Source organism: Eschscholzia californica, unplaced genomic scaffold (genome assembly GCF_041429995.1).
Source record: "Eschscholzia californica isolate CP2 unplaced genomic scaffold, dmEscCali1.0.p SCAF_2, whole genome shotgun sequence".
Taxonomy (NCBI): Eukaryota; Viridiplantae; Streptophyta; class Magnoliopsida; order Ranunculales; family Papaveraceae; genus Eschscholzia; species Eschscholzia californica.
The window spans coordinates 64,528,663-64,543,494 of NW_028238309.1; the positions used below are offsets into that span (position 1 = coordinate 64,528,663).

The 14,832-nt window shown below is 37.7% G+C and overlaps 3 protein-coding genes across 3 annotated transcripts; 2 read left to right on the forward strand and 1 right to left on the reverse strand.

Annotated features, from left to right (window-relative positions):
• Nucleotides 1-415: 415 nt before the first annotated feature.
• LOC147560296 (uncharacterized) lies at nt 416-4,783 on the forward strand. Its single transcript, XM_086662478.1, has 5 exons — nt 416-924; nt 1,665-3,617; nt 3,795-3,896; nt 3,993-4,164; nt 4,273-4,783. Exons 2-5 carry the CDS (start codon nt 1,741-1,743, stop codon nt 4,453-4,455), a joined length of 2,334 nt encoding a protein of 777 aa, XP_086518604.1. The 5' UTR covers nt 416-924; nt 1,665-1,740; the 3' UTR covers nt 4,456-4,783.
• A 638-nt stretch (nt 4,784-5,421) lies between these two features.
• On the reverse strand, nt 5,422-10,483 carry LOC147560297 (Outer arm dynein light chain 1 protein). Its single transcript, XM_086662479.1, has 5 exons — nt 10,036-10,483; nt 8,267-8,672; nt 6,989-8,165; nt 6,734-6,880; nt 5,422-6,267 (listed from the first exon to the last, which is right to left on the reverse strand). The coding sequence occupies exons 2-5, from the start codon at nt 8,315-8,317 to the stop codon at nt 5,660-5,662; spliced, it is 1,983 nt and encodes a 660-aa protein (XP_086518605.1). The 5' UTR covers nt 8,318-8,672; nt 10,036-10,483; the 3' UTR covers nt 5,422-5,659.
• A 1,419-nt stretch (nt 10,484-11,902) lies between these two features.
• LOC147560298 (uncharacterized) lies at nt 11,903-13,317 on the forward strand. Its single transcript, XM_086659253.1, has 2 exons — nt 11,903-12,986; nt 13,283-13,317. Exons 1-2 carry the CDS (start codon nt 11,903-11,905, stop codon nt 13,315-13,317), a joined length of 1,119 nt encoding a protein of 372 aa, XP_086515379.1.
• The last annotated feature ends 1,515 nt before the right edge of the window (nt 13,318-14,832 follow it).

The following is a 14,832-nucleotide window of genomic DNA, read 5'->3' on the forward strand; positions in this document are numbered from 1 at the left end:
AATTGAATCTTATTACTAGCTTTCTCTCGTGATAAAACATTGATCGGTACAATAAATGTTTTGACCGATATAAAACACCTGGTCCGCCATCACTTGTGTGGTGGTTTGAAACCCACTCGGCATCCTAAGGGAAGGGTTCTAGATCTGATTTCATGGAAGTAAAAGTTAGAACTCGGACACAAGTAAGGTAGAGCCTAGAGGTATCGAAAAGATTTTAGCGAAGTTAATTGTTGAGTTGATCAATTCATAATGAAATATTTTCATGGTATAACCATATTATGTATATGATGAGGGCAACATCTATATAAAATTTAAAACATGGTGACAAGCACAGCCTACCAATGTACTGGAAGATTTTAAAGATGTAATTATCATCACATATGTAATCAAGTTATTGGTGACATTTTTAACATTAAAAATGTCGTTTGGGTAGTAGAACAATCATTTGATATAAAATGTGAGATGAAATCTGAACAACATTCGAGTTGGGCGCTCGAATTTTGTCCCTTGTTTCTCTTCGAATGAGAGAGATTCACCACTTCGGATTTCTTCTGATTTTGACATAACCTTTTGGGACACCTGAATGAAAAATAGATTTATCCATTAATTAGACAAAAAGGATAATTATCTTGTGTTCTTAACTACTAAAAATAATCATTAGTTCCGTTATAAACTCAATTTAATAGTAGATTGGGATCCCAATCCTGGTGGTGCCCTCAACCCTTCCCTTAAAATTGGCGGTTCACGTTGTTTTTCAAAATCTCATTTCACCTCTCTCTCTCTCTCTCTAAAACTCTTTCTCTCTCTAGAATTCACCAAAGAAGGAAAGAAAGAAAGAAATTGTCAGGATTAACAAAACCCTTTTTCTTTAACTGAGCTGAAGATTATGTTCCATTTGATTCCTGCTGGATATTATCTTACAAGGTAAAGATTACATCTTTGTTTAATTATCAACAACAAAACCCTTATACGTTCTTGAATTCCTTCCTTGTTAGAAATCTTAGCTTCCATTTTGTATTTGGAAACGTAAAGCTTCCATTGTTAAGAATTGACCAAGGGGCTGATGATGATAGATGAGAACCCAAATCTCCGAAATTTGGGAAAGTAGGTTTAAATGTTGAGTTTTCATGGATAATGCTATTATGGGTTTTATTTTTTTTAGGTCTTTTACTTATTTATGTGGCTTGATTTCTTGAAGAACATTTCTAGGGCAACAATAAAGATGATTCTTTTTACTCTAATTGTTAAGACTTTATATATTAGGTTTAATAGAGCTAGTTTTTTTTTTTTTTTTTTTGTTTATGATGAGAAAACAAGAAATCTTAGTTGATTCTGAAAGAATCTGATTCTAGGTCAAATGTCTTCAAATGGGTATACTTTTCGTAGTCTAATATTAGTAGAACTTCTTAATCTCTGAAATAACTTTCCCAAGTGAATGAAGTTCTTATAGAAGTTATCTTAGACAACAAAATTTCCTTCTTTTTAAAGTGGAATAGAAGAACTAGCATTACCCAACACCATGAAAGTTTACAGGGAAGTGTTTTAGGAATTTCACCTGTCCTTTAGTCTCGTAAAATGGGTTGTGATTCTTGTTTGATTTTAATCTCGTTTTTCTTGGAAATTGTTATCCCATTTACTTCATTTTTTCATATATTTTGCTACAGGTTCTCTGTTACGTCTTCGATCCGCTGATTTGTTTCTACTTCCTGAACTTCGACTTGTCTTGGAGCTTTCAACAAAATGGATGTCCTTCTACCAGAGAAATTATTACAGCAAGTAGACCAACCACAGGGTTTGAGCAGCAGTGTTTTGGAACCTAGATGCTCTTCAAAGTGGTCTGGAGGTTATATTTCTACTCCTAGAGTCGTCAGAAAAACGGGAAATGCATATGTCCGGAAATCTTGCGACCATGTTAGCGATCTTTCTAAGCATTCAAATCTGGAAGGTTCTGGAGTAAATGTGATACCCAGTTTAATACCTCATCCCGAGCACATACATAAACCTGTGAAAAAGAAAAACAGAAAGAAGGGTAAGAAAGATGATAAGGTTCAAACAAATATTTCTGCTGAGAATGGTCAAACGCAATGCACACAAGGCATCTCGAATACTATGGTTTCTGAAACAGATATAGATAAACATAGGCGTGATAGTAATATCAGGACTACCGAGGAAAATGGGCACTCTAACTGGCAGAAGAACAGAAAAAATGTCAGGGATGTACCCGTCCACTGGGTGAAGAAATCAGAGACGAGATACATGAACTTGCAAGATCGTAATGTACTTCTGAAGCCTAAATCATTTTCAGGAAATGAACTACTACCTCCTCTATCTGCTGGGCAAGGAACACATGGTGGAATCCATCCTAATCCAATCGCAGAATCGTCTGGACGAGTCAATCATAGTTTCAATGGTTGTTTTAATCAATGCGAGTCTGAGTTTGCGAAAGATAAAAATGTCAAGTTTAAAGAAACATTCGATCAGACATTGGAGCAGATGATCATTAACAATAGAAATCAAAATGTCAGTGGCTTGTTCAGGCTTCAAGATAGGATGATAGATTCACATAATGGATTTATTGATGTTTACAATAAGCTCCAGAACAACTATAATAGCACTATTTCTGAAAGAAGTATCTTTAACAATCAAAATGTGTCAAATGGCTTCTACCCGTGTTCAACTTCTGCTGATTTACTATTAAACCTGCCACATATTTCGGGTGTACGATCTGGGTCATTGTTTTCTGAGGTTCAATCACATAACTCGATGAAAGTTTCAGTCGCTGAACAGTTACTCCATGGTACCTCACCTTATGGACAATGGCATCCTCCCTGCTTAGATATCAATCACTGTTTCGGACATAAAATTACTGAAGGTTATACTTCTCAATGTATTTCAGAGAAGTGGATAAGTACTGGCACAATGAATCCTGGATTGCCCAAAAAACTTGGTCCCATGGGTGTGTGTAATGATTCAAGAAAGGTGAGAAATGAAGTCAGTCTGGTTAAAAATCAAAATCTCAGTTTTGAATCTATAGGTCTGGTTGATCATCGGACAACATGCTTGATTTCTGGTCCTAAAATTCCTAAAGAGGAAAAAACTCAACTTGGTTATATAAAATTGTGTATGGATATTGGTTCACAGTATGCAGAAAATGCCATGGATAAAGCTTACAGATTACAAATTGCATCTGAAAATGTTCTGTTAGCAACAGGAAGTCCCGTTGCCGACTTCGAGATGCTTGTCCATTCTGCTACCCCTATTGTTTGCCTTTCATCTGCCCTGCAAAATTGTGAAGTTTGCTCCACTAACATGTTGTATAGCAATTTTCTTTGCAAACATTTCAAGCCCGATATTTCATTAAGTGAAGTTTGGAATTGGTATGAGAAGCCCGGGAATTACGGTCTGGAAGTTATAGTACAAGATGCAAAATCATTCACTGCTTATTTTGTACCCTTGCTATCAGCAGTTCAATTGTTCAGCTATAATCGAGGAAAAGTTGGTTCTGGTGGAAATGACTCTCTCGGTTTATCTTCTTCTCCAACCTCAGATAATATGGAACTCGTATTTGAATACTTTGAGCGTGAGCAGCCACAACTTCGAAAGCCACTTTATGATAAGTAAGTACACTCAGGCTTTTACCTATACGTTTGCAATTAGACAAAATAATAATTTCTATAATAGTTCCCCGATCATGACATTGTTATGTCCCAGTTATGGCGAAAGACTTCAATGTTATCTTCAAGTAATTCTGGTAGTTGTGATATAGTTATCGTTCGATTTTTTATGAAATACAGAATCATGGAGCTGATAAAAGCTGGAAGTTCTAATAATCAAGTATATGGTGATCCATCTATGCTGGTAAAGATGAACTTAAAAGATCTCCATCCAGCATCTTGGTAAGAAACTAACAAATTTTAGCTAATCTTGATTGCATATACCACATTTACGGGGAACCGTTCTTTTATCCTCTCGTGGGTTTCTGAATTTGTTAGGTATTCAGTTGCTTGGTATCCCATTTACCGAATTCCAGAAGGGAGATTTCGTGCTTCGTTTCTGACTTTTCATTCACTAGGCCATTTGGTTCTAAGACGATTGATAAACTCTAATGAGAAGCAGTTCTGTGTTGCATCTCCTGTCCTTGGATTACAAAGCTACAACTCACAGGTAGAGTTTTTAGCGGCATTCGTATATCTGGGTCCTGTTTTTCTTACTTTGCGTTAGATCTGTATCCTATTTTTCGAACTTAAATTTCGATATAATCGTATTTTGCAGGGTGAACGCTGGTTTAGTCCCAAAGCATGTCCAACAGTGAACAGTTCAGAAATCCTCAACGAGCGATTGAGAATACTAGAGGAAACTGCATCACTATTTGCTCGAGGTCGGATTCATAAGGATCATGCCAAAGTCACCAATGTGCAGCAAGATTACGAGTTCTTTCTAGCACGGAAACGTTGAGGTGTGCTCATTGAGCTCTCTCAGATAAGACATCTTCTTCTCTTCTCTGGCCACCTAATCGTGCCTCTTATACTACAAAATAGTATTGATATTAAACAATATAACACGAACTTAGATCAATAGCTATGACTGAATAGGATCTCTAATGTAGCGGAAAAAAAAAAATTTTTTGTAAACCATTACTAGTAGTCGATTTACAATGTATTTTTGTAGTTTTTTTCAGAGCGAATATGTGATGTAAGTGCCATCTCTTTCGGCATAGTACTGCATTGTATAACATTTTACGTCGTTGCATGGAAATATATTAGGACCTTTTAAGATGATCAAACCTAGTGTTTTTACTCGTTTTTGTGATGAATTAAATCAACTCTCTACTCAACAGAATTTTAAACCGCTTGATGATCAACTCTGTACTAATATAAACAGCTTGATGTAAAGCCACAGTTAGTAAATGGGTTGTGCCATTTCGCTTTGCCAATTTAACCGTGGATGTTTTTCAACCACCATGACCTTGACTAGACCTCTAAGGGCGAAGCGGAGGGAAAAAAACAAAAACAGAATTTTGTACGTGTCAGTGTCAACCCAGAAGCAGCTCGACTTGTTATGGCCCCTGTTATGTCAACTCCCCATGGGCTGAATGGCGCGTGACGAGGCTGGGTTTTACTATTTCAGCTCCCCAGACCTGTTTAAGCCATCCCAGTTATGCACGGGGCAGGCCCATGAATCAGCAGCACCACCACCAACAGAAGAAAACAGAAAAGAAGTGTTTCATTCTCTCACCACCACCATCATCGCCTCTCTTCCTCGTCTCTAGGCTGTGGTGCCAATGGGGCGGCTTGTGGTTAGATTGCATGGCAACAACAGAACACATAGTGAACCACTAGTGATCCTAGTTGGTTGGTTTCAAGTTCGAACACAAAAGCACTCAATTTCGTACTGAGTATTCACTATGTATAAAACACAAAATAACTCAAACCACTCCAAAAATCTTATTGAAAGCAGTAGTTTTGGGAAGTTAAATTCCCACCAATTCATTATTCTCAAAATAATCAACCAAACAACTAAGTAAATGATTCATAAAAGGACACAAATAACCAACCACATCACATAATCCGAATAACTGAAAAGAAAAATGATGTGAACTAAGAAGTAGTTCAAGTCTGAGATTATTAAGCAGCTCCAAGATTTCAACTGTGAAAATAGTTCAGCTACCTCCAAGGTTTCCCTCGCTTCGACTTCGATGCATAGACAGTTTCGTTTGAATACTCAGAAGTTTCTCACCAAGGTCCCGATGACGATGCCAACTTTCTTTAGTTCCACCAGTGGCCAAGTGAGCGGATCGGCCCTTCATCTGCTTTAGTGAGCTAACAGCATGGGCTATACGGGTCGAGGAAGATGAAACCTTGCTAGTGGTTCCACTAGGGATTCCTTTTCTTGGCAGCTTATGGTCCGATCTCGGGCCAAATTGATGGGCAGTTGAAATGGCAGCCCGAACTGGACGATCAGCTATCTCTTTGGAAGAAATGGCTCGAACTGTGTGCTTGTTGTAAGAAACTAGATGGGGAAGAAGACTTTGCAGATATTTCTTTAGTTGTTCATCTCCTACATTTCTCTGGGCAGGATTTCCTTCCAACCTTATATCCTGAAGGGAACTGTAGTTGGCTGCTAGTTGGCCAAGACATTTTGATGTTGATATTTTGTTGAAGCGCAAATCGAGGATGTGTAGTTTCAGCAATCTGTGTAGACCTTCTACCTCACTAATTTTGTTTCCAGCCAGATATAGCTCCTTCAATGAGGAACAAGAAGCTAGGCCTGCAAAGATCGAAAAAGAGTAGATTAATGCCAAAAGCACTTTCCAAGTCCTGGAGGCCTTCTTCAAGATCGACTATGTGATAAAGTCGGAGTTGTTAGAAAGTAGGTTTTCATTTTTGGGCCGCGTTAGAAGAGATCCATTAATATTTTGTGTGCTGCATTTAGATACTCCACTAGAGTTACTCAGCAATGGATATAACCCCAACTAAAGGTTAACGAACCCGTCGACCCTGATTACCGTGTGCTCAGATTTGTTCTGCTGAGCTGGGTCCGTGGGAAGATATCCACCAAATTCACCTGAATTCGTCAAAAGTTTCATAGAAGAAATAACAGTTTTCTACACATACACAACTACCCATTTTACGCAAGGCACACGATGCATTTACGAAATAATTAAGTGGGCACAAAAGAAGAACGAATGATTTAGTCATACTCTTGAGGAGCCATAACAAAAAATGTGGCGTACCATGACCAATTCGAGAGATTCGGTTGTAGCTCAAGTCCAGTACTCGTATTCGTGTAAGTTCACGAAGGCCTTCAATGGTAGAAATGTTGTTTTTTGACAGATTTAATGCGTGGAGACCTCGAGGAAGAGCACCAGCAGTTATCCTCACTGTAGAGAAAGATTAACAAAAAAAGAATTACTTTACAATGTCCACCAACTATCAAACTGACAAAGAACCAAATACTAAAAAATCGAAGTTGTACCCAAAAAGTTTACCTATGGAGTTTCCAGATAAATTGAGCACCCTTAGGCTCACAAAGGCACTAAGAAATGGTATAACAACCAATCCAAGATTAACCATCTGTGCTGATGTAGATGCAGGAGTCAGAGATGAAATGTAGTTCTTTGCGACTTCGATCGGGCTTTTGGCATCCAACTTTGCATTAGCTGCATGGCCCGTGTCATGAGGACCCTTTTTTCCCTTACCAATTAAATGGGATGTTTCACCTATCTCATGCAAAGAGTTCTCATTATCAAGATCAATCGTGTTGACCCACTCCGTTATACGTTTGATCTTGAAATCGTTGCTGGGTAATTCATTCCAACTTGCTGAAGTCTTCACTTTACCCACCTTGTCGGGTTCAGGAGTTGTCCAATTTTTTTCTACATCACTATATTTATAGTAATCAAATCCATCATTGAAGGAACTCTCACATTTATCTTTCGCTCTTGTAAGCATTTTAGCATCACTTTCTTGATCTGTCACTGCATGATATTCATCCCCTGATTTAGGGGAAGAGTCTTCGAAGTTAGGGACAGAAAATGATTTCTCGATAACGAGTTTACGGTGTCCAAAACCACCTGCATGGTCATCAGAAGAATGTTTTTCAAAATCATCTGCCTGCTCTTGATCACCAATTCTGAAGGTTACTCCAGTATGGTCTGGAACATCATTGTCTTGAAAAGATTCAGCAATAAAAGTTTCGTTATACTCTATAAGCAAGTCAATTCCAGGATTGTTACTATCGAACTGTTCCTCCAAACCACTTCGATCGCTGTCATCAACACTTGTATCATAGTTCCTCTCTTGGGGTTCATCACTTGAAAATCCATCACCTTGTTCAGTCTCAGAATCAATAGCAGATGATACTCTATTCTCTTTGTTTAATCCGCTTCCTAGAGACTTACTTTTATTAAGATGACCTCTCTCATTAATCTCCATATTGTCTTCTAGACTAGAACTGCTGTTTATTTCCTCAGATTTCCAATAACATTCATTAGAAGAGGAATCCACGACTTGATCTGCAGAGTTTTTCGAGGGATTCCCGTCATGAGTATCCATAACTAAAGGTTCTAAGCTAGTGTGAATGGCAGAAAACTTTGGCGCTTTATCCTGAGAAAAGTCCTCGGATGTTTTATGCATAGATTCAGTGGTGGGTTGTTGGACTGCTTTCTGAAAAGAGAAAGGATGCGTATATTCAGAAACACCCAGAACTTCCTAAACCCTAGAAAATTGAAATTTCAACTTCAATGCATAGAGATAATTCTACACACCTTGGACTTGTGGTAACGCATGTGGGGATAGAAGCATGAAAACCTACCCATTATAAAACTATTGAAACTTCACTCAAAAACTAACTATCTTTTGGTTTTGACGACTTTAATTGATATAAAACTAGTTTTCAATTGATGCCCAACACTCCGAAGCAGAGGTTGAAACTACATTTCAGCCAAAAGCACTATTAGCCGTAATCAAGGGATAGACCCTCCAAAACACGATTCAATCTCCAAATTTGTGACGATCTAGTTCTTCTTAATACACACAACTCAATTACATCATAATCGCCCCACACCCACTTTACGGTGCGAGAAGAGTATGATTTGTTTGCAGCTGCCAGAGTGAAAATATGCTTCGGAAACTAGGAAAACCCAACCCCAAATATAAAGAAGACGACCAAACCTGCAAATGTGAAAACTATGAAATTTTAAAACTATGAAAACTTGAGGAACATCAATAGGAAAACAATCTTCAAGAAAGGCAAGACAGTAAGACACCACAATTCATAGCTTTTGCTGGTAGTGGCTAAAACTTGCCAGAGTTGTTTTTTCTTTTCTTTTTTTAGATTTTAGACAGGGCTTTTGGCTTCGTACTGTGAATTTCGCTCTATGTCAAAGAAATTGTAATGGTAAGATATCTCAATCAAATTTCCTACCATCTGTGTAACGTGGAGACTCCTTTTAATATTTTTCGCAATGGTGATATAGATAATCAGATACCGACTGTAACTTCAACAAGTATAATGCAAAATTCTGTTTATACATCTTCTACGCACAAAATTGTTTTGTTATTTGTAAAACACTTCTCTGGTTTGACGTATTTTATTCATAATATAGAAAAAGGTTGATAGACAAAATTGTAACCATAGACAAAGGACCTAAAAACTAAGACAGCTGATATGTTTGCCTACAGGCATGTCCCCTTATAAGTACTCTAAGGTCGTACCGGACACCTCGTACTGGCGTTAGATACCAATTATATGGGTTTCTCCCTTCAAGAAAAACTATAGTTTTTTTGGCATTGGGGCTGGAAGGCTAACTCCTATTTACGGGTTCTTACTCTTTTAGTGACATGAACTAGCATAACTTCCATAGATCAACAAAAATGCAAGATTAAAAATTCCTTCTCTACTACCTCCAAAAAAGACTCAAACTTTCATAGTGTACCAATATAAATTAAACTTCTAATCTTGTTAAAAGCCAACCACCCAAAATATTAAAGAAGAAATCCCAAAAGCTCAATAAAGTAGATGCAAACTTTAGTCCTATACACTACTATCTTTTAACAAGAGAATAGCATAAAGTTGAAACTTGAAAGTTTACTAATTTCACATAAAAATCAACAATTCCACAAAAACACTGAAAAAGAATCCAATTCCACATAAAAAAAAAAGTATACTTCCCAATACAAAATTTTGCTATTTGAGGTTTAAAAAAAAAAAAAAAAAAAAAAGAGAACCCAAAAAGGTATGAAATGAAGAATTGGCCAATAATATAACATAAACAATTTCAACATAACAAAGATCTCAAAAATCCACACTTGTTTAATCAAATTACAACAAAATAATCAAATTTAGAAAACCCAACTACCAAAAATTCCCTTCATTGTTATAAAGCTTACAATTTCAACTAATATTATGATTAAACCAACACAACTTTATTAATCAAATCCAAAAGAAAGGGAAAAAAAATCAGTTTTTTATTTAGAAATATCATCAAGGAAAGCATGAAACAACACATTAAGAATGATGAATTGAGAAACTAACCTGTCAGTAGCCAGATTGTAGCTAAGAAAACCAGCAAGAATCAGACTTTCCAATATCAATGGGAAGAAGAAATCAGAGGATGAGGAGGGAGGAGGAGGAGGAGGAGGAGGCTAAAGAGAGAGAAGAAAGTAGAGAGAGAGAGAGAGATTTCAACGCTAACCCTACGCGTAAAAGAGTAATGGTTAAGGATCGTTTTAGGTTGGTTTTCTTTTTATACTAATTTTTTTTTTTTTTGTGAGGACCATATTAGTCTACCACTTGTTTCTTTCTCTCAATAGATTTCTTTTTTCTAGGCCGTCCGATCTAGGTTTATTCTTAAGTACAATGAGTTTAATGAGTGACAGGAGTTGTATGTTACAAATGATGTTGGCTATATGCTCGTAAAGTCTTCGTCAAGAAAAATATAATGTGATGTATACGGCCTTTTCAGAGTTGAGTTTATGAACATGCCTCTTTTAATAGACCAGTAGTTAGACTTTTTAAGGGGAAATAAATACGTAAGTTGAAGCGTTATCTGTTTCAAGAATAAATTTATTTTGATTGTCTATTCTTATTTCATATTTGATGACTACATATTAGTTTTTTGACTAGTAAAGTAAACCCGTGCAAAGAAATTGCATTGCTTAAAAACACGAAAAGATGGATTACGCTTAACTCCTACTTTTCTGAAACATTTTGGAAGTCAGAATACCAACTTTCTATTTTGTTTTTGTTCAAGATACTAACCTTCTTGATTGAATGGTCGTTTAAGTTTTACTAAAAAAAATTGTAACAAAAATATTAGAAAATAGAAAGGGTAAACGAAACCTATGTTTAATTAAAATCGAGATCCAAAGATATCTCCTTATGAATAAGATAGATTTAAATCATAAAAAAGTGGACTATAATAAAAGGAAAAAGAAATAAGTGAATGAAAATGCTAAAATACTAAAGTTCCCTTTTAATGGGAAGAAATGGATGAACCATAGCTCACATGCTATAAATATACGGTATCTTCTCGTTTGGACGGTTTATAAAATTGATCGGTCAATAGGTATTCACAATCTTCATATTCATCTTCTAGCGGTACGATCCTGAACGGTCCATTTTATAATTGGACATAGTATAAATGCTACAAATTTCTACAATGAGAGATACCTTTTGTATAGCTCAATTGGTTTAACAAGACTTTTATTGATAAAATAAATTATTTAATTATATAAATAATCAGGTTCGAGAGAAATTACTTTATAGATATATTAGTTGTGAATTTTGTTTATTTCTGTGATATTTTCAATCTTCAAGAGATTGAATAACAACATTTATTATTTACTTATTCTAGTTTCACGAATCACATGTGCTACTTTTTTTTCCATATTGTGAATATTGAATTCGACTATTTACTTTTTATATTTTCGTATACAGATTGATTATCTTGTTATAAAAAATCAAAAGTAGATACTATTATTGTCTAGAAGATATTAACAAAAAGCACAAAATGAGATGTGGGTATCATTTGCAGCTCACTAGGATGTTCAATGGTATTAAGGGCACCCACATGAGATACCCAGCTGCCCAAACCGAGAAGCCCACAAGGAGAACCGAACAGCCCTATCTCACTCACTCAACTCGGTCAACCCTAGTATCTCTACTTGATAAGTTTTGTTATGATTTTATGTAAACCAAATGTATCCCTACTTACCCTAATTGTAAACCTATATATACTTGTTAGATATGAATACAAAGTACAGAGAAAATCTAACTCTAATCTTCTTCTTCTTCTTCATTCATTTTGATTGTTACTTTGTTTATTTTGATTATTACTTAAAGGCTTATTGCCTTTCACATGGTATAAGAGCCTGGTATTTCAAATTTTTTTTTTTCAACTATGTCTTCTACTACCGATACCATCACTCAATCCGCTGTCCAAAACAATCAAGTATTCGATGTTCATCATTCGGATTCACCCACGACTGTTTTGATCACACCACCTCTCACAGGAGATAACTATGCCTCCTGGTCTCGTGGTATGACTAAAGCGCTTCGAGCCAAGGATAAACTTGGTTTCGTCGATGGAACCATTGTCAAACCAACTTCTCCTGCAGAATTACATTCGTGGGAACGATGCAACGATCTCGTTGCAAGTTGGATTGTCAACTCAGTGGCTCCAGATATTCAATCATCCATCCTTTATGACGAATCTGCAGCCGAGACTTGGAAAAACCTTTATGAGCGTTTTTTTCAGACTAACGCTCCTAAAGTTTTTCAACTCAAAAGAGCAATCTCGTCCTTGAAACAAGAAGGACTCGACGTGTCTACCTATTTTACTCAATTGAAGTCTCTTCAAGACGAACTTCAATCCCTCACAACCGTCGAACCATGCATTTGTACACATGGTAAGTCCCTTCTTGATCGGCTAAACCAAGATCGCGCCATGGAGTTCCTTCAAGGACTCCATGATCGATTTTCTGCGATTCGGAGTCAAATTCTCCTAATGGATCCGTTCCCGTCTACATTACGTATACACTCTCTTGTCAAACAAGAGGAAGTTCAACAGAATATTGTGAACGCGAACTCCGTTAACAGTGAGGCAGCAACTCTTGCCGTTAGTAATGGTCCCCGATCGGATTCTTCACGTCCAAAGAGATCACGTCCTTATTGTGATTACTGTCATCAACTTGGACATGTTAAAGCTACATGTTACCAACTCAATGGGTATCCTTCTCGGTCCACACCAAATTCTCGTCCTCGAGGGCGCCCAAATAACCGAGAAGCTCACCAAACTAATCCATTTGCTGCTGCCTCCATAGTTCCTGACTTGGAACAGATTCAAACTCATCAGGGAGCGCCCCTAGCAACATCTCTCACCAAAGAACAGTACCAGGGCCTCATCTCACTACTGGACCAGTCCCGACCTGCTGCAGGCACCCCCCAAACAGCAGCTCCATCAACCGAACCGATCAACTTAACAGGTACGTCTTTTACTAATTATTCTTGGGTAGTCGACTCCGGGGCAGCGAAACATATTTGTTCATCTCTATCTCGTTTTGATTCTTATATTAAAGCCCCTACCGACTACTTTGTACGCCTTCCGGATGGGACTCGTATTCGAGTTCTTCATGTTGGATCAATTTCTTTTTCCAATTCTTTTATTCTTCACAATGTATTACATGTACCGGATTTCAAAATCAACTTAATATCGGTTTCTCAAATTACTACTTCTTTAAATTGTGAAGTAACGTTTAATTCTACCTCGTGTGTCTTTCAGGACCTCTCGACGGAAACAACGATTGGACTTGGTGATCGATCGGATGGACTCTATTTCCTTCGCACGGACCCTAGGATTTGCTCGCTTTCTTGTTTTTCTAGTTTAGGAAGTAACGTTTCTTTCAATGTTTGGCATTGGCGATTGGGTCATCCATCGCTTTCTAGATTTAAATATTTAATTTCTACTATTCCTTGTATGAAATTTGTTTCAGTTATTAATAAACCGTGCGATGTTTGTCCTATGTCTAAATTTAAACGATTACCATTTCCAACTAGTACTTCTACCTCCTCTCGTCCTTTTCAACTTCTCCACGCCGATCTATGGGGACCCTTCTCCGTTCTTTCCAATTCCGGATGTCGATATTTTTTGACGATAGTTGACGACTATTCAAGGTGTACATGGTTGTTTTTACTTCCTAATAAATCGGATACAACTAAATACATCACAAACTTCACTAAATATGTTTCCACTCAATTCAACACAACCATCTCTACTTTCAAATCCGGAAACGGTTCTATTTTGATTCCAAAAATTCAAACATTCCGTTCCGATAACGGTACGGAATTTATGAATCACGAATTGCAAAAATGGTTCCAAACAAACGGTATTCATCACCAAACTAGTTGCGCCTACACTCCTCAACAAAATGGAGTTGTAGAACGCAAACATAGACATATTTTGGAAGTAGCACGGTCCCTTCGATTACAAGCCCATCTCCCTCTCTCCTTTTGGGGAGAATGTGTTCTCACGGCCGTCTACCTTATAAACAAATTACCGACTCCGGTATTACAAGGGAAATCCCCACATGAAAAATTATTAGGATGTCCTCCTACTTTTACCAACCTTAGAGTGTTCGGTTGTTTATGTTATTTTCGTCATACCACCGTTAAAACTAAATTGGACTCACGAGCTTCACCCGGAATTTTCGTGGGATACCCTCATGGTCAAAAGGGCTTTCGTGTATACGACCTCACCACTCGAAAAATTATCACATCTCGAGACGTCTTATTCCATGAAGACCGATTTCCGATGTCCACAATCCCGCCTACTCAAAGGCGTCAGTTCTTGTCAATAGTGGACAATGGAACCTTTGCCTTTCCACAAAGTTCCCAACCTAACGCCTCTTCCTGGACTAACCCGAACTCCCTAACTTCGGCCAGGAACATTTTAGATCAGTCCGCTACAGGCACCTCCTGGACTAACCCGAACTCCCTGACTTCGGCCAGGAACACTTTAGATCCGTCCGCTACAGGCACCCCTGTGTCTTTGGACGAACCGGTTCCATTCACTGGGCCGGAACGATCTGTTCTCACTCCAGTCGAGGAGTGCCCTGAAAGTCCAACAGACTTGGACACCCTTCCTGATCCGACAGTACCCACTGCCCGACCATCACGCTCTAGGCGACCACCAGCCCATCTTTCCGATTACGTATGTCACTCCTCTCCTTTTATGGACCCGTCACCCAATGTCCCTTATCCTCTCACTAATTTCATGTCTTTCGATGCTTTCTCTACTTCGCATCAAGTCTTCCTTACATCCGTTCTTTCAAA

Excerpts from the sequence above, each read along its gene's own strand:
- LOC147560298 (XM_086659253.1), top strand. The coding sequence starts at position 11,903 with ATGTCTTCTACTACCGATACCATCACTCAATCCGCTGTCCAAAACAAT. Across the intron at positions 12,987-13,282 it reads CGAACCGATCAACTTAACAG|GACCTCTCGACGGAAACAAC; the intron begins GTACGTCTTTTA and ends TGTGTCTTTCAG.
- LOC147560297 (XM_086662479.1), bottom strand. The coding sequence starts at position 8,317 with ATGGGTAGGTTTTCATGCTTCTATCCCCACATGCGTTACCACAAGTCC. Across the intron at positions 8,166-8,266 it reads TGCGTTACCACAAGTCCAAG|AAAGCAGTCCAACAACCCAC; the intron begins GTGTGTAGAATT and ends TTCTCTTTTCAG. Across the intron at positions 6,881-6,988 it reads TTTATCTGGAAACTCCATAG|TGAGGATAACTGCTGGTGCT; the intron begins GTAAACTTTTTG and ends CTTTCTCTACAG.
- LOC147560296 (XM_086662478.1), top strand. The coding sequence starts at position 1,741 with ATGGATGTCCTTCTACCAGAGAAATTATTACAGCAAGTAGACCAACCA. Across the intron at positions 3,897-3,992 it reads GATCTCCATCCAGCATCTTG|GTATTCAGTTGCTTGGTATC; the intron begins GTAAGAAACTAA and ends TGAATTTGTTAG. Across the intron at positions 4,165-4,272 it reads TACAAAGCTACAACTCACAG|GGTGAACGCTGGTTTAGTCC; the intron begins GTAGAGTTTTTA and ends CGTATTTTGCAG.